The sequence below is a fragment of the Leuresthes tenuis genome, unplaced genomic scaffold (assembly GCF_036924035.1).
Source record: "Leuresthes tenuis unplaced genomic scaffold, fLeuTen1.0.hap1 SCAF_7, whole genome shotgun sequence".
Lineage (NCBI taxonomy): Eukaryota > Metazoa > Chordata > Actinopteri > Atheriniformes > Atherinopsidae > Leuresthes > Leuresthes tenuis.
The window spans coordinates 7,386,225-7,413,384 of record NW_027325361.1 but is presented as its reverse complement, the minus strand read 5'-3'; the positions used below and the strand labels follow the sequence as shown (position 1 = coordinate 7,413,384).

At 39.5% G+C, this 27,160-nt stretch overlaps 3 protein-coding genes across 4 annotated transcripts in view; 2 read left to right on the top strand and 1 right to left on the bottom strand.

Annotated features, from left to right (window-relative positions):
• ddah1 (dimethylarginine dimethylaminohydrolase 1) overlaps window positions 1-16,194 on the bottom strand; it is an 83,016-nt gene extending 66,822 nt beyond the window's left edge. Inside the window, exons 1-2 of one of the 2 annotated variants that reach the window (XM_072389060.1) lie at window positions 16,134-16,194; window positions 11,026-11,352 (exon numbers count right to left, since the gene is read on the bottom strand). In XM_072389060.1, the coding sequence (XP_072245161.1) occupies window positions 11,026-11,319 (294 nt within the window). In that variant the 5' untranslated portion in view covers window positions 11,320-11,352; window positions 16,134-16,194. Of the gene's footprint in view, window positions 1-11,025; window positions 11,559-16,133 lie in introns of those variants that run through there. The other variant, XM_072389059.1, reaches the window with a different exon arrangement.
• Window positions 1-27,160, top strand: part of tie1 (tyrosine kinase with immunoglobulin-like and EGF-like domains 1) — a 169,250-nt gene that overhangs the window by 101,728 nt on the left and 40,362 nt on the right. The gene's annotated exons all lie outside the window — the stretch shown is intronic.
• Window positions 16,209-20,162, top strand: ccn1 (cellular communication network factor 1). Its single transcript, XM_072389058.1, has 5 exons — window positions 16,209-17,661; window positions 17,826-18,051; window positions 18,364-18,708; window positions 18,829-19,031; window positions 19,151-20,162. The coding sequence occupies exons 1-5, from the start codon at window positions 17,614-17,616 to the stop codon at window positions 19,451-19,453; spliced, it is 1,125 nt and encodes a 374-aa protein (XP_072245159.1). The 5' UTR covers window positions 16,209-17,613; the 3' UTR covers window positions 19,454-20,162.

Genomic DNA, 27,160 nt, shown 5'->3' with positions numbered 1-27,160 from the left:
GTCTGCTATATTTACAGATTGTTGATGTTGCAGAAGTAATTACATCACAATAATGGATTATCTATTTAGTTTGGCGAGGGGTCAATACGTGGCAACATAAATACAGCTTTAAACAACTTCTTTTCTCAGACAGTGACATGGGTGGGGTATTGGAAGGTCTGGGTACAATACGTCACCCCTGGTTATCATATTTTGGATAGAAAAGCAGCCATGCAGAGATGGTAACTAAAACTTCATAGACTGCTCTTCATCAGGATAAATATAAACAAAATTTTCTCAACATACATAAAGACAAGTTTATCTTGACCTGTTGAAAGTTTAAAAAAAACACATAAGAGTATTCATTTTTGCACCATGACTGATCCATTGTTAATGATGTTAACACAGCTATGTCATATATGTAATGCTAACATCAATTTGGACCAACATTTCAGTAGGTAGAGAAACCAAAGCTTATTTGTGATACTGAAGACAATGGCTATGTTTACATGAACAATAATATTCTAACTATAGACCTTAATCTAAATAAGACAATATTCTGATTATGATCTTTACATGAGATAATGTTCCCATTACACTACTGCAGTGTTTTCTTGTATCCATATCTCTACCACCAAAAGTGTGTCTTATTTTTAACCACCCAAACTTAAAAAACAAGCACAAATCTCCTTATGATATACTGTTTGTTCCCATAATGAGATTAAGATTGATTTATTCCGCATGGCTTAATTTTACTATTACTTAAGCTAAATGACCAAATTTAGGTAAAAGTAATCAGAAAATATTGTTTCGATGGAGGCTTCATTCTCAAAGTAAGGAAAAATGTAAAACACTGGAGACCTTGCCTCCTACTTTAAAAGAAAAGATTACTGCCTGTAACCATGGCCTGAAAGTATCTTGTAATGTGCAAAATGATTTTCTCTCTCCCTTCATCCATGTTAAGTTTTGAGGACCAGATATATTCAGCGATTGGCTCTAAATGTTTAGATAAAATGACATCCCCCTCGACCTACTGGATGGACTTATACCTTTGGTTTCTACAACTGTTGCATTCACTGTAAGGAGGTTTTCTGTTAATTGTACATTCTATGAATTCTAACTAGGTTTATGAAATACTGGGATGGAAACTAAATTGTTTTTATAAACTTTTGAGGTTAATCTGAAACTTTGTCCAAAGATCAGTTTGTCCAGTCTTTAGATTCCATCCATCCATCCATTATCTGCCGCTTCTCCGAGGGTCGGGTCGCGAGGGCAGCAGCTTGAGCTGAGAAACTCAGGCATCCCTGTCCCCAGCCACTTTCTCCAGCTCTTCCGGGGGGACCCAAGGCGTTCCCAGGTCAGCCGAGAGACATAGTCTCTCCAACGTGTCCTGGGTCTTCCCCGGGTCTCCTCCCAGTGGGACATGCCCGGGAACACTTCACCAGGGAGGCGTCCAGGAGGCATCCTAACCAGATACCCAAGCCACCTCATCTGGCTCCTCTCGATATGGAGAAGCAGTGGCTCTACTCCGAGCCCCTCCTGAATGACCGAGTTTCCTACCCTAAAAAGCAGAGAACTGATTCTGAGTTCGCCAAACCAGACCCCATCAACACCCTGGCTGCACCTAGAAATTCTGTCCATAAAAATCATGAACAGAATCAGTAACAACTGGCAGCCTTGAGGGAGTCCAACCCTCACCGGAAACACATCAGACTTACTGCCAGCAATGCGGACCAGACTCTGACACTGGTTATACAGAGACCGAACAGTCCCTATCAAGGGGTCCGGCGCTCCTTACTCCTGGAGCACCCCCCACAGGACTCTCCAAGGGACACGATCGAACGCCTTCCCCAAGTACACAAAACACATGTAGACTGGTTAGACGGATTCCCATGCACCCTGCCAATCACGCCCTTCCAGATCTCACTGTCACTGCCCACGTGAGCATTGAAGTATCCATGTCGTGTGCCTGACTGGGCCCTTGGGCCTGTCTCAAGGGGGAGGCCCCAGTGACCCACGTCCGGGCATGGGAAAACGTGCTCCAAATACGTCGTTCATCATAAGGGGTCTTATGAGCTGTTCTTTGTCTGGTCCCTCATCTAAGATCTGTTTGCCTTGGGTGACCCTACCAGGGGCTTAAAGCCCGGACAATATAGCTCCCAGAATCATTGGGACACGCCAACCTCTCAACCAGGATAAGGTGAGGGGGTTTTATCTTTAGATTTGATTTTAAAAAAAGCTCAAGGTGCAATGCTGTAGTTTCTGCACAAGACTGTAAACAATGATTTTCAATCACTGGTGAAACATTAACACCATGTACTTAACCATTCAGTAGCAGCAACAAACAAGTAAACAGTTCTGAGCTGTGTTTATTTAAACTCTTCACTGGTCAACTGGCTTTGTACTTGTCTTCTGTCAGATCTGTTAACACTTCAGTAAACCAAATGTTAAAAGCAAGGTGAAAAATGAGAAAATCATTTTTGTGAAAGAAAAAAATGGGATTTTTCCACCCCAAAACTTCAAGTAGCAAAGGAGCTTTTGTCTCAACTTGCACAGAACCCTTTCTGACTTTAGCGAGACTTTTCTCAGCACTGCTATCCCTGGCCCACTTCCTGTGTCTTCCACTGTTCTCTCACATACCAAACCAGACATTCACACACCCACGGTGACGGCTGAGTGTGACCGGGTCATCCTGTGAGGCTGAGAGGAGTTCCTGTTTGAGAGTCTCCTGCAGCTGTCTCACAGACTGATGCACTGTACTGTGTTGGAGAGGCTGTGGTAGGTGAACCTGGGGCCAAATGGGGCAGGTTCCAAAGTGATAGCATGGTAGGGTGGAAAGCTGTCTGGTCTATTCATACAGCCCTGTCTTTACACAATACACAAGAGGTACAAAGCACTGGCACATTTTAGCTGACCCATACAGACTACACTGTGAGTATGCTAAGTTAGGGAAAAAAAATGAAGACAAAGAAGGAGAAAACTTGGACCAGCTGTCTTGGTCACCTTTTATTTTGTGTGAAATGAATATATTTTCATCAACTGGCTAATTTAAGATTTTTGTATCACAAAAGTCAAGTCATGTCCCCAAAACTATCACTAAAGAATAATATATCATTGAATTATTATGAAGAATCAACACAAACCAGTCAACAACGATCAACTATAAAGAATTTCAATACAGCACTGTGACCTTTAACACAGTGGAGGAAAGTATACTCTCTTTTACTTCAGAGGTTTATGCCTCAGGACGTAACAAATATTCATCTGGTTCACAACAACACATTAAATATTACACCTCATGTTTGAAACAAATATAACTAAATTTAAAATACAGTCACGTTGTGTGAATAAATCAGTATACTCCATGAAAAAGCAGTAACTTGAAGTAATCATTTTCTTTATGACGTTAGAAGTACTTCAAATAATTGTGGAGGAATTTTTGACCTCTCTTCCTTACAACATTGATTCACGTCATTGAGGTTTGTGGTCAAATAATTCTCAAGGTCCACCCACAGCATTTCAACTGGGTTGACGTGTGGACTTCGAGTGGACCATTTCAACATTGTGATTAATTTATTTTTCAGCTATTCTGTTATAGATTTGCTGCTGTGCTTGGATAATAGTCTTGTTGCCTTATCCAATTTTAGACAGGTCTTTGCTGTTGGACAGATAGCCTCACGTTAGACTCAAGAATAATTTGATGCACAGTGAAATTAAAGGTCAACTTATTGACTGCAAGGTGCCCAGGTTCTGGGACTACAGGTTTTTTGTTGATATGCTCAACATCTGAAAAAGACATTGTTCCAGTCTTTCTAAAATTATACTTTGTGCTGCCATGTTCTTTTTGGAAAGAAGAGGCTCTCTCTCAACAACCCTTTTAGACACGCTGTATTTGTTCAGTCTACTTCTAATTATACTGTCATGAATTCCTAACATTTAATTTGCGCACTCGGGCCCGTAGAGTCTTAGATGTAGCTCTTTTCTGTGTTTTGCAACTTCTCAAGTGATGTACAGTCTTGGAGTGAAATTGTTGGGATGTCCACTCCTTGGAAGTTTTCCACTTGAGAATAATCTTTCTCATTGCAGAATGATGAACTCGAAATTGTTTGCAAATTGTCTTATAAGCCTCCCAAGACTGATGGGCAGCCACACCTGTTTCTCTACGATCATTGCTGATACCTTTCCTCCTTGGCATTGTGTCAGCACACTCCTGAAAGCTCCAGAGCAGCAGTCAGTCAAAACATCTGCTTTTGTAGAGGTGCTCACACTTGCTGATGATCAGTTAATCAGGGGCATTTGATTAGGAGCACCTGGTTGCAACTTACTCTCGAAATTCATATGGAAGTACTCTGGGTGAACTCACTACTTACACATTTGGCTTAGTTTGAGTTAAATAATTCATGATACTGTGTAATATCTTATGTGGTATTATTCATGAGAAGTTATATTTAACTAATTGTAAAGGCCAAGTAAGGAACATATCATTTGTTAATAGAATTATTTAACCTTAGCTTCTAAACCTGTTTGAATGATCCATATTCACACAAACCATTCTATACAAGTATTATTATTTCTTTCAGTTAGCTGAGCTAGATTATAATGATCTAGTCTGTAAATAAAGCTAACTTTATTTGGTGTTTTAATCAAAGATAAATAATTGGTAGAAGTTCATTATGTTACTTTTAAAATCATCTCAGTTTGTATTATTATCTCATAGATCTAATGTGATGACTATTAACCATGTAACCTCTTATAATCTTAATAGTTATATATTAGCTGTCAAATATGGCAGAGTGCTCTTAAACTCGAAATTTATAACATAGGGTGTTTATCTTTTGCTTAACAGGTCACTTAAAAAAACAAAATCAAGAATGTAATTCATAGGATACCCACTTCTTCAGGTACCAAAACACCACTGCTCACGTTCTTAAAATATTCCTTGAAATCGTTTTATGCTATTATTTAGTCCTATTCAGATATGTCAAAGCTTGAACAACGTAGGTTAGCTCCAATTGAAAGTAAAACAAGGAAGAATAAGATTCATATGGGGGTTCTCAATATTTTTTGAATATATGTAGATTCTTGGCAGCACAGTAATTCACTATCACTTTTACATCTTTCCTCGGAACGCTCCTCATTTTGCAAGTAAGGTAATTTACATTTTCATAGTCAAAGTTCATATACATATGTAATTGTACCTGCAGAGCATGGCATTGTTCTAAATTCGTGATATCTTGAGTTTACCAGATCTTGTTGGACCAGGTGCGATAACCTCTGTAAAACTGAGAGACAGCTGTGCTGGAATGTTACAAATGATCAGCCAGACAAGAAGTCAGACAGACAAACAGCAAGAGGAAGGGCAGGTTAAATGTGGAAGGAATTTGACAGATGGCTGGGGAAGGCACGTTCACCCCGTCCCATATGCTTCTGGTGGGTTCAGGTTGTCTCACCCTCCTCCCACGTTCACACTCGGATGTCATGTCTCCCTGAAGGAAACAAGGTCGGTTCCGTAAGGGAAGTCATATAAGAGCAGAGAGGGCGGCGAGGAATCAGCATCTGCAGACTGTCTAGTCAAAACAAGGATTTTTTTACTGTCTGGTTAGTTTGGAGGTAAGTACGTGAAGCATGACCGGAAAGAGGCCCACATGGACACAAACTGCAAGGACTGAACCTAAATATTACGTCTGTAATAACATGACCTAAATATTGTGTCTGTGGAGCAAAAGTTTCCATCCTGCCTCCAAACCTAAAGACACCTAAGCTTTTACACTTGTTATGACAGATTTTACCACTTTTAAATGACCATTTCTTTCCAGACTGTAAGCTGAACCCACAGTAACTGTTTACAGAGATAGCATTATAAAGATACAGTAAGTATCAAGTGGCCATTGTAAAGCAGTTAATGATTACACTGTAAGTCATCAAAGTGTCTATGAAGTAGAGGTTAAAAAAAAAAAAAAGCGAAAACTGATGATCAGGGTCCAAATGCAAAGAAAAAGTAGTTGGTAAGAGAGAACTTACAGCTGTGTTCAAAATTATTCAACCCCATTACGGTTAGGGATGCACCGATACCACATTTTTTTAAACCGAGTACAAGTACAAGTACTTACCTTTTAGTACTTGCTGATACCGAGAACCGATATCAGTACTATTCAAGGCCATTACAGTTCTTACAATTAAACACATTTTATTTTCTTTAGGCATATTCAACCCAAATACAACTGCACTTTGTGCATTTTAGTAATATAAAACTACTCTTAGTGCAACATATTATTTTAACATTTTAGCTTTCACAAACACATTGCAGGAAAAGTAAGCTCCTGTCACACTGGTATCGGTTCTGTAGTATTGGAACACTCTAATGAATATTGAGTATGAGTATACACACATGGTATCGGTGCGTCCGGTAAAGAGTTTTAGGAAATTTTTCTCTTAATCTTGTTTATAATGAAATCTTACAAGGACTTGTAAATGAGCTAAATGCAACTACAATTACAACAATGCTTTTTCTAAAACACTAAGAAATGTCCTATTTGTGATTTCCTCACTGACAAAATTGTTCAACTCCTTAAAGATTACCACTCTTAGGAACAGAGGTTTCAATCAGGTGTTTTCAATCAGGTGTTGAAAACAGCTGTAGATGTGAACAGAACCATAACGAGCAAATATTCAGCAGATTTAAAAGGACTGCGATACTCAGCTCCTTCAAGACAGTTAATGGTGTCTTTGCAACATGGTGAAGTCCAGGGAATGGTGAAAGAAGTCAAGAGAGGAGGTACATTTATTTTCATAAGCAAGGATATGGATATCAAAAGATAGTTAAGACATTAAACATTTCAAGAGACACAATTGGAAGCATAATTTTAAAGCATAATTTTAAATCTAAAGGCAGAGTGGAAACGCTACCTGGGCGCAACAGAAAGAGGATGCTGCCGGCGACTGCTGTCCGTCACCTGAAGGTGAATGCTGAGGAACTGTGAAAGGACTTGTCAGAGGGAGGTACTCGGGTTTTGGCCCAGACAATAAGGTGCACATTGCGAGATGAAGGCCTCCATGCCAGAACTCCTTGGCGCACCCCCCTGCTGACTCCAAAGCACAAGATGAGTCGACTCCAGTATGCCAAAAACCACGTGGACAAGCCACAAAGGGATTTGCGATTTGAGATACTGTTGTCTGGAGTGACGAGACAAAATTGGAATTCTTTGGGCCAATGGATCAATGATGTGTCTGGAGGAGGAAGAACAAGGCCTATAAAGAAAAGAACACCTTGCCAACTGTGAAGCATGGCGGGGGGTCAGTCATGCTCTGGGGCTGTTTCGCTTCTTCAGGTACAGGGAATTTCCAGTGTGTGCAAGGTCAAGGTATCATGAATTCAGTTAACTACCAGGAGATCTTGGGTGTAAATGTCATACAGTCAGTGACAAAGCTGACCTTTCAACAGGAAAACTATCCCAAGCATACCTCCAAATCTAACAGAGCGTGGTTGCAGAGGAAGGGCTGGAAGATTCTGGAGTCGCAATCGTCTGACTTAAATCTCATAGAAAATCTCTGGTGGGACTTGAAGAAGGCAGTTGCAGCATGCAAGTCCAAGAATGTCAATGAACTGGAGGCCTTTGCCCATGAGGAATGGGCTAAGATACCTGTAGATCGCTGCAAGAAAAAATTGTGTCAAGCTATGTTTCACATCTGAAGGACATTATTATCGCCAAAGGGTGTTGTACTAAGGATTTTGAAAATTTGGTAATCACAGAAAGAACATTTGTTGGTATACTACAAAAATAATTGTTATAATTTAAGTTGCATTTGTCTTTTTTACAAGTCCTAATTTGATCTGATTATAAACAAGATAAAAAATAAATTTCAAACTTGCTAAAACACTTTATCAAAATGGGGGTTGAATGATTTTGAACACGACTGTACATCATAGGAAGTGGTTTTGAAATTCAGTAAGTGATACTTAGAATTGCAGATGAAATTAACCTGGATTTCACTGTCAACTCTTCATTTTTTGTGTGAAATCAAAAAGTTGTGCTTTTTTTACCATGTGAGACTGGCTGCCAATCTAATGCAGTATCTGTCATAAGTCCAACTTTTGTCCTTATCCTTTCATTAGCTCTGGACAATTTCAAATCATGGTGGGCAATGTGGCAAAGCTAAGGACGTGTTTGAGCAGATGCAGTGCAATTTTTAAACCGTTCAGGCATGAAATTGCATTTTCACCTTACTACAAAACAAATCCATTTCACAACTGATCATCATCACACCTACAGAAACTAGATCACCAAGGGCGAGGAAACATCTTTTGGGATTTATCAGAATCTGATGGAAAGCAGTTTGACTGTAATTTGTCAGCTATTCACTCTGTCACAGATAATGAACCCAGATATCCTTTGAGAGAAGGTGATTTTGTTCACTTGTGTCCAACAACTCTATGTACGTCAGTATCAAAGATGGGGACCACAGGAGAATGAAGACTATAACATAAGCAGTAGATGTTAAAGCTCTGCTCACTTGAGAGTCAGAGGTAAAAGAGGACTGAGGTGGAGGTGGATCATCTGGCAATTTGATTTACAGAGGAATTGTACAGATCTAGATAACGATGGAATCATTTGCATGAGCTGCTGCTGAGAAAACACTATCAATAAAATATGTGAGCAAGCAAAGACATGCTAGTTTTGTTTGGCACAAGAGTGGCTGCCGTTACATTCTGAATCAGAGCTTTTACAGGAACACAGAACAGTCTGCTAAACAGTCTTCAACATGTACCACAAAAAAAGTATCTATTATCCAAACACATCTGTGGTACATACATTTCCCTTAATTTCTGAAAAATATATAGACCTTCTTTTATTAGAACATTTAAAGGGTGCTGAATAATGTTTTTCCTTAATCTATGAGGCATCTAAATTTATAGTCGAGGTCATATAAAGTGGTTGAGATGTTGCTCTGCAACTGACATGTAAAGCCACGAGGCCTAACATAAAAAAATGAAATGCAATAAGCAATACATTTGAATAAATATATATTTTTTGTCATTCATTGTTATTCTGTGCATGCAGAATACATCTCAGTGAGATTCCCTTATGTGGCTGCAGTGCTGTTAGTATTTCTGAAGAGTCACCTATGTAATTACAACCTACTGGGCCATGAAATGGCTCCAAAGCCATTAGTATTTTTTCCAGGTTCAAACATGTTGAACACGAAGGAAATAATGTGAATCATAAAGGGTTCAAAGCAAGCAAGACAATCATAGTCTTGGCAATTTGCAGCTCTGCATTCACAGAATGTGTTTTGTGCACTACACAATACGATTACCACAAGCCATCCATCTATAAAGCCATTCACAGAGTAAAGCTTTTAAGCCACTGCATTATATCATTATCTTCTTTTAATCATTTCCTTATTGTCTTATGGAGTTGTAACATATAAAATCTATACTGCAAAAAATGTATTACAAAAAGTGATGGCCTGGCTTTTTAAAGAGCAGTTCCGAGAAAGTATGAGCTAACTCAATAAGCTTACCTGTAACAGTGTTAAAATATGATTAAAGGGAATTTGAGGCAGACCTAATGGAGCAAATGGCTTTTTTGTGTTGTTGTTTTTTTTCAAATCTTCCCACTGACAGTCGAAACGATCTGGACAAAGTTCATGTTTTCACAGGGAACACATAAAGCTATCCTGGTTAATGATAAAGTCACTTGTTTAACCCCTTGCTGTGTTTTACAAACCCAAGAAATATGCGCCCAAACTGACTTTTTGTATCACAAAGCCACAAAACAAGTAGTAACAATCCTGAACTCTGCATCAAACCATTTTAGCTGTAAACTAAAAACCCATAATGATTGACTACTCAGAGAATCTTGACATTGTTTTGGTGCACCTTGAATTGTCATCTGAAATTTTAAAGCAATGACAAGAAATTATGAATCATACTTTAGTTTGTGTTATCAGCAGTATATTCAATGTGCATCACTTGCACCTCAGACTTTGCCTAGTTTTCAGTTAGGACTTCTGACACCATCCCTGGGTGGAACAGAGGAGAAAAAAGAAAAAAAAAACACCATCTGTCTGAAACATGACCAACTTTGCAATTTAAATATGATATATGGATTGATGGCATGTGCAGATGTATGCACATGCAAATGTAACTCGCATCATGAATCAAATGTGGTGGGCAAGAGTAGCAGCACTGAGCTTCCCAATCAATATATCTGCCGCTAGTAAAGCTGAGGGCCCATTAGCACCAGTGAGTCAAGTGAAGTGACTGATGTGGAATGACAGCAGCATTCACAGAGCCTGTCTGACCATTTCACTCACTGTCATTCAAATACACTCACACATGAATACCCTACATTGCAGTTGCCCTCAAAAGTAACCATATGCAACCATACTGTTGTTTTGTTTAAAAAAAAAATCTTATTCAATTCATGAGAGTTGAGATGCCTGTTATTTCTTAAACTACATCTGCATCCTCCTCAAACAATGACAGTTATGAAGTACCAACTCTAAGGATGCTTTGACAGCATGATGACCTGCATAGATAGTACATAGTATACAAAAAAGTGCATTAACATGAACACATCCCTTTTTTCCATCAAATGGACAAATGCCATGCACAGATTCTGTCAATAAATAAATAAATACATTTTTAAAAACCTTTGAAAAGGGCGTTGTCTTGCCCCATAATAATCACCACATCCTACAATAACGGCTAATCCCCAGCACATATATAGCTGGATACTAAGAAATAATAGGTTTCACACAATTTTGCACAATATTCTATGAGGATAAAAACAGCCGTCCAGGATGTTAAGGTAATTATGAACTCACTCATCTTCCTTTCATTGTAAATCAAAGAAGATGTAACTTCCTAAAGAAACCTTAATGATTTGCTTCTTGCCAACCTTAAATACTGCCCATCTTTGCATCATAATAATGCAAGCCAAGTGAGCACAAGGGGGTGGGGGGTGTTTCCTTGCACTCTCACATTAAACTCTTTTTTTCTTTTTTTTTTCGTCACATTGAATCATGCAGACTCGTCCCTACCTCTCTTCTCCTGCTCTCTGCCCCGGGTCTGGTGATAAGAGCCGTGTCACCGCACACCACGGCCGCGTCCTCCACGAACACGCAATCCGGGAGCGACTCGTCTGCAGGGAGCTCGACCACGTCCAGTCCGAGCCTCGTCTTTAACACCTCAACGTACGCCTCATGCTCCCTCCGAGCCTTGGCCAGGTCCACGTCCGCCTGGCTTGTCCTGAGAGCTTCTTTTGCCAGGGATGCAGGGATTCCCCGGACGACGGCGTGGGTGTAATGACCAAAACCTGCCATCAAACCAGCCATGTTTTCGCTTTCCTTGACTTGGCACGCAGAAATCTGAAAAAAATAGGATTAAAAAATACCCTATCAGTAAATTCAGTGACTGAATAAGAAAAAACACAACTTAGTTGACCCGATGCTGCCCGTCTTGATTATTTTTCGCTGTCAGTTTGTTGGTTTTTTAAATCTTTATTGCTGCACACAATGTCAGTCAGCTCCGCTCCAATCTCTAGGCGAGCGACAGCGCTTCGGTGACGCGCACCGACCATCACGTGTAGCCTACGAGTCCGTCAGCCCTCAGCAAGGCGTTCAGCCCAACAAGTGACAAGTCAGAAACACACTAAATCGATGTCTTAATGACTTTCACACAGGGATATCAAAGCATAAGCTGCAAGTCAAACGCATGCTTTATTTTCTTTTAAAATATTCAAAAATCTATTCAGTTTTTCATATTATTCAGTTTTTCATATAACAGTTATATACTGGCATTTCTATCGGAATCAGTTAACCCAGTATAATTTTGAAAATAATGTATTATTTAGTGCAAAACACAAAGTTGTACTAAGTTGGTCTCTCTTATAAGCGAGTACTCTGTTTTGGGTTATTTACGAGGGAAAACGTTTATCTGAGCACACTACTTTTGAATGTTATTGAACAAGTTGATGAGCTTTTTCACCAATTTTAGATTCATTTGTCAATGAATCAAAAATAATCTTAGCAAACATTGAATCATATTTGTAAACACTCGGGTTTTCTGTTTACAAAGTGAACAGTTTAGGCCATTGTAATAGTCTTGCAGATGTTGATGCTATGCTAATATAGGATTATGTTTGAGTACAGTTAAGGTTACTGAACACTACAACAAATTGAAGCTTGAAATTTTTTTTTTTCATTATACCTTAACCAATGAACAAACAACTTTGACTACAACAGCAGTGTTGGTGAGTAATGTAAATACCTCCAACTTCTTCTTAAAATGTGACACAGATGTTGCAGAAAAATATGCTTTTTGGGGGGAAGTTTTTGTTTGTTTGTTGTTGCGGGAGGCATCAGCTCAATAGGTTATGGTGTACTAATAACAGAGGAGAATTATTTAGATACAACTTGCATTTTTTTCAGCTTTGACTAGTTGTCCTCGTATAGAAGGAACCCCATGTGGACAGACACATAAGAAAAGTAATTTGAAAAAAGAAATGTTCTGCTAAGAATTGAATGGGAGAAATGAATGACTGCAAACAAGGATCATACATGGATATAGAAAACATATGGAATGTAGAGACGCTGAATCATATTTTTGATGCTATGTTACAGTATGATGTATTTTGAAAATGAGAAGCAAATATCCCTGTTTGCACCTGATATTTCAAATACATAATTGATTTTCTCTCAGCTAACTTGAAAAAAATAATGTCCACAAACTTCAAGGGCAGAAAATATCAAAAGGGGCTCAATGCTTGTGTGAAGTGTAGGGCAAGTATGGGAGGAATGGCAGGAGGGTGGGGGCTTCCATTCCCTACGGTGCCATCTAAGGAAGGTTCTGGGCCCGGTGAAGCTGTCTGAATGGATGGAATGTTTCTTCAGACGTCCCAGAAGCACATTCTTCCACGGCAGGACCTCGGTTTGTCTTTTCTTGTTCCAGATTCACTCAATTATCCTCGACTGCTCTAAACATTCCAGTACATTCCATGAGCCCCACATTCCTTTTTCCACTCCAGCCAGGATCACCAAACACCACCACCCTCCTCCTAACACTTGCCCCGACCCCCCCAAAATCATTCTTCATCATGGATGGATGTGGCTCAAGATGAGACCCTTTTCTCTCTTCTGAGGAATTTCAGTTACTTTACATTTAGGAAGCCTTCATTTTTTCAACCCACCTGGCTGGTACATTGTGCAGCTATGAAATCAGGTGGTGAGAGCAGACATGGTCGTTCAGCTGCACAGCCCATTAGCAGCACTTCTTTATTTGTCTGCATGATTGGACTTATAGTGAGATTCTAAATGTCTGGTGTGACATTTAGAGTCTATGTAATCAGCAGACAATTTAGTACACAAAATGAAGTAATAATATTCCATTTAAATAATGAGAGGGAAATGGGACCTATGTCTAAAACCAGCTACATCGTTGTCAAAAACCTGATATTTTTCATCACCAAATGTCTAGAACTCTTTTGTTATGAGCCTCAGACCGTTAAACAGCAATCAACAAGACACATCGTTACATGCTGTTGAGGGCAAGTAAAATGTTAAACAACTCTCAAATGATATTCAAGGAAAATTAATGAAGTGAAATCACTGATAACATCCTATTCATAGTGAAGCATCCCATAGTGGAAGTAATGGTGCAGGAGATAGTTGGTGTGACAACAGTCTCCATGTTAAAGCTCCCTAAAATCTATACAGTGATCTTTCATTCAGTCACCTGCCAAGTATTTTTTGGAAGTGCCTGTCACTCTCCATGTTTAGAAGAAGACCTGATGATTCTGTGTAACAAACCATCTGATGTTTCAGGTTCATTTGTGACAGCTCTTGCCATTAATGAGTTACATATTCAGAAATACAGCTCAGAATCACAGACAGGGTGTGGTGATCATAAAGTACTAAAAGACATACAAACGCAGAGCAGATTTAGAACGTTTTATGAAACTGGTTAACGGAAATAGAAATGTAGAATATAACCAGACTATTCATCATTGTGCCATTTTTTTTAATATAGGAAGAATAAACCTGGCATCATCCGGGGATAATATTCTCCCATTTTGTCAAAACTGGTGGTGACTCAGCTCCAATTCCAACTGTTCGATCATTATGTAATTTTAGGCACTAGTCATAGAACATCCCAGAGACAATATCATTAAATAGGATTTCTGTAGCTTTAAGCTTCAACTCCATCAAAATAGTAATGGGTTAAAAAAAATCACAATGGAAGCCATGAGGAACTTATCGTGTAAAATGATTATGAAAATTACAATTTCACTTCAGTCACTTCAGTCTGCTGTTTGTTTTTATTGTTGTAACAAAGACTTTTATATCCTCTTGGCTGAGTTTCTTTTAAAAAGAGGGATGTCCGCTAGATTTATTTGGATTACACCTTTGTTCTTTTTAGACAACCAGCAAAAGTTTCATTAACAGATCCAGTGAAATTCAGATTAATCTGTCTATGAGCGTCTGTCTTCCCTCAGCCATTTTGGATCTATATTTCATTGGAACTTGAGTTAGTGTTTGGATCATCTCTTAAACTTTGGGCAGCTGTTCACACGAAAACAAAGCATAACTCATAAGATTTCCTGCTGCTCCATGAACTGACAGAGAAAGGAAGTGTTCCTTGTACATACTGCATTCTAGCAATGACACTTCATCTTGAATATACTTTATTGGAATCTGTTGTTTAAACATGCAGTGCTGTCCTGTTCTGTTCCTTCTGACACTAAGATATGGATAGGAAGGCTGAGAACTGCTAGCCAGATACTTCCTCAACATTGATTCTGAGAGTTATTCTCTTTTGAACTGCACTCCCTTGGGAATCTGACTATGGTTTTCCATTAAAATGAGCAAGAAAACAACACACGACCCCTTAAAATATGATCAACAGTGAAATTGCTCAAACACCCCAGCTATTGGTTGTGAAGCTGCCCATATACCCACATCCAATAATCCAATCATCCTTTATCAATGAAAGGAAAGAAGTGTGTATGCTACATCCCTGATAGAGGTTCTCACATAGCTTAAGTGGAATTTATGTCAAAGCAGTTACAACAATGAGACCCACATCCATCCACATTTCTGAATGTTTCCTGAAATGAATGGGTAATCATGAAAACAATATTAGGCTACTGAGTGTTATTCTCCACTGACGTACACTGTTTCCTGTCCTTTCAACACAAAATCGGAAGACACACCATACACACAAGTGCACACAAAATTCCATTGCTGAGAGGATTTTGTCAACGGAACACTTCGATAGTGCTATAGTTCAGTTTCGATATTTCAATTACATAAAGTTTGAAATGCTTAAAGAAAGGTATTTAAAAAATGAATAAACTCACAGGCTGTGATGCCATGACTTCTAACTCCCAAAACACTGAATCCTACTGACCTTATATTGCAAAAGAAAAGATCATGTTGTTTCCTTTCCTCACAAACTCCTCAACCAAATTATTTCTCATGCAAGCTTTCTTTATTATTATTACTTGCATTTTATCGATATTTTATTTGTCAGGCTTTATAAGAGGTTGTAAAATCAGTGGCGTTTCCCTTTAAAATCCTAATTCTGAGACGTCTTTGTAGATGCAATTTCACATATTTGCATGGACTAATTCACCGACGAAATGCACACCAGAGGTAGTGCACATGTGCTCACGGGGACACACCCCTTCCCAAATAGGCTGCACACCCAGGAACTTCTCCAGTCCAAACACTCACAGAGACATGAATAAGAGGCTTTGCAGTATAGTCACATAAATATGTCCTACTGTATTTGAAGAGAGAATGGAAGTTTATCTTATCACATCACCATCTGGAATTTTGAATCGGAAGTACGAAAGTACGGCCACACAAATCACAAACTAAGCCCAGACAGTCCGCGTGGAAAAACTACCAGAGAAAGAAAAAACTTTCATTAGGGTGTCCACGTCGGGAACAGAACGACCCCAAAAAACCACAGTGACGAGCTTTTTACCGTTGCTGGTGGGGACGTGGGTATCTTTAAGAATAATAAAATCGCTTGGATTCGTGTAAAGATAATACGATGATGATTCAGGTTTTGTGCAAGTAAGCTTATTCAGCCGTCAACTGGAGCTCGTTGAATATACTGAAAAACAAAAGAAGTTCAAACTCACCGGAGAGGCTCTTCGGCCGTCTTGTTCACTGTTGTCTCACTATATTAAGTCTAAGGCTACTGGAAAAACGGAAGTGGTGAGATGTCCGATCCTGTTAAACAAATAGACTCTCTACTTTAATGCAACATATCCTCTCTGGAATCTGCCTGCCGTTGTCAATAATAACTGTGAATGATGCGTCTTTACGCACTGCGTTTCCCTCTGGTTAAAGTGTTCATCAATCGGAATCATTTCAAGACTCAGGTGAAAGGGACTTATTGAGTTTTAAAACGTAGACAAGTATTTGTCTCCCCCCACAACCACCACCAGTGACACCACAACATCTCTTATGGAAAATTGGATCACTTCACCTACAACAGGACTCACTTTCCTCCCCACGAAATGTGGACAGATTGCGTGAAAAGTCAGAGTGCCTCAAGGAATGAATGTGAAGGAATTTCCCTGCATGGAGAACATATTTAACAAGCCTTTAAGCTGTCAGGAACGCTGGCCAAAGGGAGAGAAATATGTTAATAATGTAGGCTACTGCCATACCAAATATGGCAATATTGTTACGTCTGAGCTCTGGTGCGCATCTGGAAATGCTTAGCTCCACTGAATAAAGGCACTGGAGAGCCAGAAATAGACCGTTGAACGTATTTCTGCCCACATCTAGAAGACTAGGGGAGAAAAACGCATTCTGTTATTAAAATGTGACCTGTAATACGTTGTTAAAAGTGTATTTCACTAATTGTTTTGATAAGCCAAAGCGGCCCTGACACAACAATCCCAATCAGAGTGTAGTGGTCCTAAAAATAAAACGACACCAGAATGAGTTCATAGTAAATTTTTTAACAATGTCTTCATCTTTAATTCTGGGACATTTTGGCATCTGTGCTTGGAAATTATCACAACGTAAATCTTTTAAATATATGAGAACAAAGTAAACACTGGAAAGTCGCCGCAAAGTTATAAAACTGCAGCAAAAGTACCTTTAGTCCATTGCTTCAACAGAAAAGTCAATTGAAGCTGAGTTGATAGATGTGAGAAGCTAGCACAGGAAGAAAATGAAAGGGAGGATAAACAAGAGGAGAAAAATATGAGACGGAAAAGTGTGTTCAGATGGGATCCAGGGGGGAAAAATCCATCTGAGCAAGAAAAAAGGGAAAGGTTTAGACAGGGTGGAGCTTAGGTCTTGGATGGAAAATGCGCCGAGAAACATTCCTGGCATAGTTTGGGAACAGTTCAGCAAGCAGCCCAGGGACGACGTCAGCTTCCCGCAATCGTATATAAGTGCGGAGGTGGCCAGACTTTAGCAGACAGCAACCGTTTTACCGAGAGCCTCATCTACTCTAAAGGAGCCTCTAACACTAGAGACTACCAGCAAACAACGCGAGAGAAACGATTGAGAGAGGGAATACCTAAGGACTCCGCCGAAGACAGACTTTTCCTTAACCGAGAAAAGGAATCCTTTTGAACGCGTGCAAGAAATTTGTCCAAAATGCTGATGCTTACGTTTGTCGTTATATTCCTTGGAAGCCTCAACCTGGTGAGTTTTGTTTCCTCCTTTTTTTCTGAAAGATAAACATTTCAGTAATCATAATTTCACTCAGTTAGAGGAATTCAATTCTTTTTGTTTGAGATTCTGTGTGGTATGACTTTTTTAAAAGTTTAAGATTAGCCTAATCGAATATTATCTTGCTGGTTGTGTAGGTCATCTCCTCCTCCAATTGCCCCTCCGTGTGTGAGTGTCCGTTGGCGATGCCCAAGTGCGCACCCGGCGTTAGCGTCGTCTTGGACGGCTGCGGCTGCTGCAAAGTTTGCGCCAAGCAGCTGAACGAGGACTGCAGTCTGACCGAACCTTGCGACCACACCAAAGGGCTGGAGTGTAACTTTGGAGCCAGTTTTGCCGCTGCTACAACTCGTGGCATTTGCCGAGGTATGAATACCAATCATTCAGCTCCAGATGTGCATGCCTTCGAATTAGTCTGAAGTCTCTTTTTTTTCTTAATATGTGGATTTTATTCAGAACTATGGGGGCCTATGTGATTTCAACGCTGTGGAATGCAAATAGGGGGGAACTAGTCTAAACCTCAAAGCCCACAGAGAAGGGAAAGAGACTTTTCAGACAGCCTGAAGAATTCCACAGTTTAACTGATCTTATCTGGCAGCCATGTGATGTCTTCAGCAGGCATCTTTGAACAGAGCAGGAAAGAATAACATTCCTCTCCTGTTTTTTTCTCCTTTGTAGCCAAGTCAGAGGGCAGACCCTGTGAGTACAACAGCAGGATCTACCAGAACGGAGAGAGCTTCCAGCCCAACTGTAAACACCAGTGCACATGCATAGATGGGGCAGTGGGATGTGTCCCACTGTGCCCCCAGGAGCTTTCCCTGCCCAACCTTGGCTGTGCCAACCCCAGACTGGTCAAGGTACCAGGCCAGTGCTGTGAAGAGTGGGTGTGTGATGATGGCAAGGAGACAGACATCCTAGAGAAGATCTTTGGCAAAGACATACTGACTGATGATCTGGAAAAAGACCTCACCAACAGGAACGAGCTCATTGCAATTGTCAAGGGAGGCCTCAAGTCTCAGCCTGGTAAGGAAACTTTCAGTGTGAAACTTGTATGCTCTTTCTTGATAAATGCATGTGAGATTCTAACATATAAATGAATAAATTCTAAGTTGCTAATGTTTTTGTTACTTCTTTTAATCACAGCATTCAGACCACAGCCTGAAATCCTCATGTTTGACAGCCAGAAGTGCATTGTCCAAACCACTCCCTGGTCCCAGTGTTCCAAGAGCTGTGGAACTGGCATCGCCACCAGAGTCACCAACAACAACAGCGAGTGCAAGCTGGTCAAAGAAACACGAATCTGTGAAGTGCGACCATGCACCCAGTCACCTTACTTCAGTCTAAAGGTAAGTGTGAATCAACTATGACTAGATGTCATGGAAAATATGCAAAATACTGAAAAACATTACTTCAGGATCTGTGTACACAACTAATCACCATCTCTGTTGTGTTTATTCCTCTGTAGAAAGGAAAGAAATGCAGTAGAACCAAGAAGTCCAGCCAACCAGTTAAGTTCACCTATGCTGGCTGCTCCAGCCTGAAGAAGTACAGACCCAGATACTGTGGAGCCTGCATTGACGGCCGCTGCTGCAGTCCCCACGACACCAGAACCATCCGGGTCAAGTTCCGCTGCGAGGACGGCGAGACCTTTAACAAGAACATCATGATGATCGAGTCCTGCAAGTGCACTTACAACTGTCCTTATGCCAACGAAGCCTCCTACCCCTTCTACCGCCTATCCAATGACATCCACAAGTTCAGAGACTGATTGGTGACGAGCATCCGAACTCCCCAGCAAAACAGAGATTGGTGGCATCATTGGCAGCCAATGGCAGTCTAGATGAATGCAGGGGTGTAAATAGACCACCAGCCAACTACCAGCTTCTTGTTGTAACTAGATTCCCAAGGAATTGTGGACTTACATCATGAGGACTTAATGAAGTGCACTGTATGCTGTGACTGCATCAGCATTCTTTATACGAATTGCTTCATATTAATGGAGCATTTGAAGTAGCTTCGTCATGGAGCAAGATGTAATTAATATTTGTACATTCTCTTTAGTTGCTGTTATCAATTGACTGTGTATATTTTGATCCTTTATTTCAGACATGACCCAGGCTGAAGACTTGTGTGTGTATATGTAGATATGCACATGTGCAACTTCAATTAGCATACCATCTTATATCTTAAGAACATGACGACGAAATGTTACCTCTCAACTTGTTTAACAAGTGTGCGGTTTCATTCCTTCCTGACGTGGGCATTATTGTTCATGTTTTGTGGCAGCTAGTGATCTCCCTTCATGAAAAAGACAAAGCGAAACATGTCAAAGGATGAATGAATGTCTTTATTATTATTAATATTATTTATCAAAAATGTAGCTACTTTATTTGGATATTATGTGTCATACTGGAATAAATTGTAAAATGATTTAATTTTATATGCTTCAATAAAACTGATTTATTTATGAAATGTGACACTGCCTGTGGTTCGTCTGTTCAAACTTCACTGCAGGACAAAGCAACCAAATAATGCTCACACAGACAGAGGTGGGGGAAGATATTCAAAACCACTACTGCAAGAGAAACTCCTCCTATTATATCATTCTGTAGAGCCAACAGAATTTCAGACAGACACCAAGCAGGGTCAATGTGTTCTTATATAACACAACCTTGGAGTCTCTCTAATGACTTATTGTGCTTTAGAATGTCACTCTGTGGTGAGCTAGCTTGCTTTCATTTGATCTGGCTAAGCCATACAGTTGACTGATTCTGAGAAGGGGGAAAAGATTAAGTCCATGAGTAGCAATGAGTGTGGAGGTATGCCAAGAATCTTAAGTGCTGCTCTGAATGGGCTGGGATTAGACACCATGCAACAGGGACAAGGACTATAATTGTATACAATAAACTGTGGTCTGTAAATGAATTCCTGCTTTTATAATACATGGAGTAGTGGTACCAAATTGACCTAATTCATTAGCAGTTTCCTTTAACAGTAATTAGTTTGATTGCACTTTGTAACATTTTGTTGTAAACCTCCCTGAGGAACAGGGGGGCTCAAGTCTCCCTCCCAGGTGTCACTTTAGCAACGATTGAAAAATATTATTGTTAACCAAACAGTGAAAGGGCAGGAAACAAGAAACAAGGGTAACATGGTTGCTATGTATTTTGCTACTATCATAATGCTTGACACATGCTCTGGTGTTTTTATGTTTACCTGAGCTCAAAAATTGGTGCTGTGTGCTTTAAGCCTGTCATTTTATGACCCCCCGTGTTCACAAAACCAGTGCAATATAAAATTAATGATTAAAGAATACAACAAGAAAGAGTCAGTGTTATTCTTCTTTCACGCAGGGTTTGATGTTTGCACCTGGTACAAATACCACCAGTACAGTTTGAACCGGGGCACTGAGAGCACAGCTCAGGGGCAACGACAGGGAAGGGTTTCTTTTTTGATCCAGGTAGAGGGAGCGGCTCAGGAATGCAGCAGTGGCTCAGAAAGCAGACATCCTGATGGGCGGCAGATGTTGGAAAATATTTCAGAGCAACATGTTCACTTTCGCTTAGGAGGTTTTCCAAATATGCACAAAAACTCCCAAGTACTTATTTGTTTCCACAAAAGGCATTTTATCTCATCACAACTCTAAAAAGTTGCCTATCTGAAACAACACGACACCCCTGAAACTTTCCTCCATGGCTGCTAGCAATAAGTCTCAATCAAGTATGTTTAATAAGAGGTTGAGCAGGACACAGCCTTTGATTGAGCTGAATACTGCACAGGATGTACCCACTGAGGTTTTACAGATTGCTCACATGAAAGGCCTCTGAGGTTTACATAATCACAAAGATGCATGGTTGCCCCCTTGCAGTCAGGGTTTGCAGACAAAACACTTTCAGGGAGCCCTGTTTTTGGTTTTTGTTTCTTCCTACGGAAGCATTTTCCATCCTGTTCTTCAGTTTGGTAACGGCCACACTATCAGACTCTTTTATCTTGATACCAGAATGCAGCTTACTTGGTTATGTCATAGCATCTGTATGTTATGTGAGCAATGTTCTCCATCATCTGTAGCACTTCCTTGTGATGTACAGGCAGCTTACAATCCCTAAGCCTTTTCAGGGAGCTAAAAAAATCAGGTTTATTGTAAGAATTAAACTGATGTGTTCCAGCTAACAGAGCGTAAACCCATAAAAACTTTGCACACAGACACAAGGGCAAACAAGGCTCTCACACACAGGCGCCCCAGCAATTAAATCACTCAACAACTACCTCATTCCTTGAACCCAAAATGTGTTTACATGACAAAGACATTAACATTAAAGCTTAATCAAGAACTACGTAATTCTGTGCAACCAGAAGCTAACAGGACTGAAAGTGGCCATTACAACATGCTGGAAGCTGCTGAGCACTGATGTCAACCGTTTTACAGTCCTCTTGTCTATAACCTCTGGTTAATATTCACTGTTATAAGGAACTGCAGGGGAAGGGGGAAAGGAGGATTAGAGGATGGCCACAAAGCACAGATGCAGAGGGAGCAAGCCACTTATTTCATCAAGTACCATCTGCTGGACAAAAGAGGAAACACCATTCACTGGATATTTCTGTGTAAACTGTCGCCTGTGCATTTGAAAAGCTCACTGCTCTCAAATATAAAACTGAAATGAACTTATGAAGTGTATCTACACATATTACGTGTGGGACCCTGTAATTTCAATCAACACAATCATACACACAGCAATGACAGTGACGTGTCCTCTGACACACCCATCAGATCCTCAGTTGCAATTACCTAAGAAGAGCAGATGAGCAGGCTTAGGGGAAATCAGTCAGTTCCATCACAGGCCGTGGGATTGTTCAGGCCACAGTTGTGATTATTTGCTAAAACAGGCAGAGTGTTGATGTCTTTGGGCGTCTCAGCCCAACAAACTGAATAATCTTCACAGGGGCACATACCATCAGCTGAGCTAATGTTGGCATTTGCCGTTCATGGCATGGCAGACCATAATCAGTAGCAGTAACTTTGCATAAAATGTTGAATAGATTAATCCAAACTATCTCAGTTTATTTGAACAATTACGTTTGCCACCCAAAGCAGTAAATATGTTGACATAAAACTGACATAAATGATATAACTGTTAAATTAAAGGTTGAGTGCAGAGATGTTATTGAGTTTCTTTTTTGAGCTCAATAACTTCAATTTGTGGAGCTGCATTCTTTTGGACACCAAGTCATGAAATTAATGCTGATAATTTTGAAAATAATATATTTCTTTAAGAAAGTGCTGAATCATTTCTTTCAATAGCTCACAAATATCTCAAAATAACATTTTGAAATATAGAACATGAACATAAAACCTTTGAAGACAAACATTCGTGCATACAGTTTTCTGTTGCTGTGCTTTAGGATTTCTGTAAATATCCAACGTATCAAACTTTCAATATTTACAGAGACTGGATATCATAAACTGCACTACATATTACTGCTTCACCTGACGTAAATTAATTATATAATCTCTCAAAGTTAAGTAGAAAAATCTTTCCATACAACAGTTGTGGACATTGCGTTTAAAAAACTGTGCGACAGAGATCCAGAGTCACGTAAATATGTTCAGAATTATCGCTTCTGGTAAATGTGGAACCTCATGAAAAACAATATACATTTTTTATTAATTCAACTGCAGTACAAATATTTATATTACAACGTACTGTTTTCTTTTATTTGAATATAATGTAATTTAAACTCTTTGTAGTGGTGCCCCTTAAGACTGTGACAATAAGTGACAAGGGTGAGACTTTTTGTCTGGCACATGATGGGTAATTGTGGTCTGGTTTCCACAATTGTGAAATGATGAGGGCTTGCAGGGGCCTAGTCATCATATCAAAATGCACTTTCCTCTTTAATATCATGGCTTATTTCTTGTGTTTATTTTAATTTCTGTAACTATTTCTTTGTGATGGAGAGGTAGCACACGAGTGGGACCTACAATTATAGGTTTCATGCACTTACATGTGCCTTTTGGACAAATTTTTCACTGACTATAATTTAATATGTAAACAGACAAAAAAAATGTGATGGAAGGTGCTCACCAAAGGCCTGATATTTAGTTGTCTTAGTGACAGTGTTTGCAGATGAAGCTCAGACTTTTATTGTTTCATAAGAGTGAGGGACGAAGTCTGCAAATTAGCCATGGCTAGATGTCCTTTGTACATTGTGTACCTAATAAAGTTGTTGGTGAGTTTATATTAGTACAGCAAAGGTGAACTCATTCACACATTTCTTTGTCAGAGGCACCTGCTTCGTTTCACTTTCTATCACCTCAACGTCCTTGGCCTTTTTAAATGCAAAGGAGCAGGCGCTTTACTCTGACTTTAAATGAGCTTTGAAATGTGAATAGATATTAGTAAAATGAGCACATCACTGCCAGTTTCAATCACACACAGTCTGGTTGTCAATCTCATTCTTGCATTAACTGACTTCAACATGCCTGAGCTACTTCACACGCAGAAATATCTTGGACAATGGGAAGTACTGAGCCTCACACTCAGCTAAGTGTTACCCCCAGACAGGACCATTTCAGTCAGTCATCATTGGCCTTTTTCACTATGGCGCTGAAATGTTGATAATAGTCAGTCCATAACAGGGATAAATGCCCACTAACAAATCCTCCTGTCAAACTTTCAAGTGGCTAAGCAGAGTAGTCTCAAACTCTAAGAAGGCCATTTTCCTGTAAACATTAAGTGACACCTTCTATACACGTATTTGTACAGAGACAAAGGTCAAAGTTCACTCAAGACAATTCAGACCTGGCACTGTGTGAAGAGTTAAAATAATTACATCAAGCTGGAATGCCTTATCTCTGGCACTGAATCCCTGTACTTCTTGCATCCTACACAGTGTCAGGGATTCAACTGTGATGGCACCCCAGATCATTGTCAAGGAAGAGCTGTATACCTCATTGATTAAGCGTAGTAACTATCTTTTAAAAAAAGATGGCCAATGCTTCATTGTTATACATCTGCCCCTGAAACCAATTTGCTTTAGGAGAGTCAACCAAGCTGAGCTATAAACCATTTGGCATATGCCTAAGTGCAGTATAAAAACAGTATATAATGCAAAACACATTACTGTGTTCAAACAATGTAAATATGCAGATCTGTGCATCTCACTGCACATGAAATATCCTTGAACGAACATTCAGATGAAAAATATCAGCAGAAACTATTAGAAATGAGTTCACTAAATTCTAAAAAGTATAAAAATGAATAAAGGACTTGAAGTAGGCTGTTACTTTAAACCATCAGACTAACACAAGACTGAGAAAAAAGAACAAATGAATCACTTTCTGTGCAGAACTCTTTTGAGATTAGGCTCCCTTGTTACCACAGTGTAAGCTAAATATATACAGTTAAATGTCAATTTATGTCTAAAATATGATTGTATGATTGATGAAATTGTCGACTTGCTTACAGATGTGTACGTGATTTTGAGCAATGAAAATGTTTTCCAGGCAACATGTGGCTCTGCGTGATTATGGTTTTGTGTGCGTGTGAAAATGGGCGACGGCAGGCTTTGGAAACATGATTTTGTGCTTGAGTACCTGCCTCTCCATTCTCTGGATAAGCCAACCACAGCACAGCCATGTCCCTGAAGCTGTGCTTATAACAACCAGATCTGCACGCAGTACAATTGAGCCTTACCCACCAAATCAAGACAAATTAAGTGTAAACCAGCTTCATATATTTCAAAGGACAATTTACTTAAATTGGAGGCATTATTTCCAATGCCTGCTCTTTCCACAGACTAAAAACAGCTCAGTTTTACTTTTAACAGCAAAGAGAAACAAAAGCTCGGCTTTTGTGTGGTCTCATTGAATAACTTTATTGAGACACAGAGTTAAGAGAGCTGCTTAAATAAAGTGTGTGGTAATTCAACTCAGTCATGAAAAAAAGAAGAAACAGATGTTCAAGAACCAGAGATTACAACTGTAAGCTTTCATCCATTAGTTGATGTTTCATCAGTTTCCAAACAGAAGAAAGAGTTTTTCTCAAGAATCCCAACAGTATTTGGGATACTGTCCTGACTACAGAGTGTGAACCCCGTCTGTTTGTAGGTGCAGAATTTTTAATCAATGGCATACTGCAACAGAAGTAGTAAAGGTGGTTATTACAGCACAATTTTAAAAGATCTGACAGACAAAGCATCCCAGCTTCCCACTTAAGGGGAATAATTGAAGATTTTGGAGAATATACTCATTAATTTCTCTGAAAAGAAAAATCTTTTATCTGTTGGGTAGAAGTGAAGGGTTAGGCAGAAGAAAGCAGAGAAACAGTGGTTAGTTAATCCATGCTACAACTCATCAGTAGAAACAATCTGTGGTTGTAATCGGATGCTCGAGTGACCCAAATCCTTGAACTGCCAAGTATTTTCCAAATTTTACAATGAGTCATGTTACCTTTCGCTGGTCTTGTGTCTGACAGACAGACAAAGGAGTGATACTGATCAATATGGACTTTAGAAATATCTTTCTAAAGATTATCTATACTGAAGTTAAGCATATGGCCAGAAATATATCACTATGTCTTAAAACTAATAAACTCATTTGGGACAAGGAGTAAGTTAAGGAAGCACTTTCAGATGCAAGATTATTGCCCTGGGTGTAAAAGTGTGGAAAACACGTCAACACAGACCAGACATCAAAGAGGGCCCCTCCATTGGGGTTTACGTCCAAAAGAGGTTAGCAGGGGTTTCTAAAAACATGTCTGTAAACAGAGGCCTCAACAGTGGGTTATACCCAGTGAGAGTTATTACTGGCACACTGTTGTCATAACAAGCTAACATTAGGTAGGAAAATGCTACAAACAGCCTCCACATACGTAAGTACATTCACACAGGGAGACACCCCAGAGGTGTCAGAAAAACGAGGATGTCAACATCAACTTTTATTAGCTGATGGAAAAATGAACCTAATGATCTTGCCGAAGTCTGAGTCAGAGGAAATTTAACGAACTTCAAAGCTGATGGAGGCTCAGTTTTGGGCTGGTTTCTTTTAGTTTTAACCGAGGGACGTGTTACCTAACATGTTAAACAGAAATGTGCATTTTTTTTATTTATTTTTAAAGAGTTTTGTTTCGTTCACAATTAAGCCATTTACTAATACAAATAATCTTACTTCTTACAGTTTTATTTTTTCTGCTTTGATACAATCACATGATCTTCATAAGCAAATGCTGCAATAGTCACAATTTCATCTCAAGCTTAACCTGGCTTTTTTTGGCACTTCAGTGACCTTTTGCTTTAAGTGACAAACTTTTTAACTTCACAAAAGGTGGCAAGAAGACTTTTTAAACGTGACCTTTATTGACAAACACTGATGAATATGATCATAACAGCCAGTAAAGACTGTGGCATGTTAAAACTTACGGTGTCATTGGCTTCTTCAAAGGTAACTGATAAATGTAATATCACAAACGTTTGATAT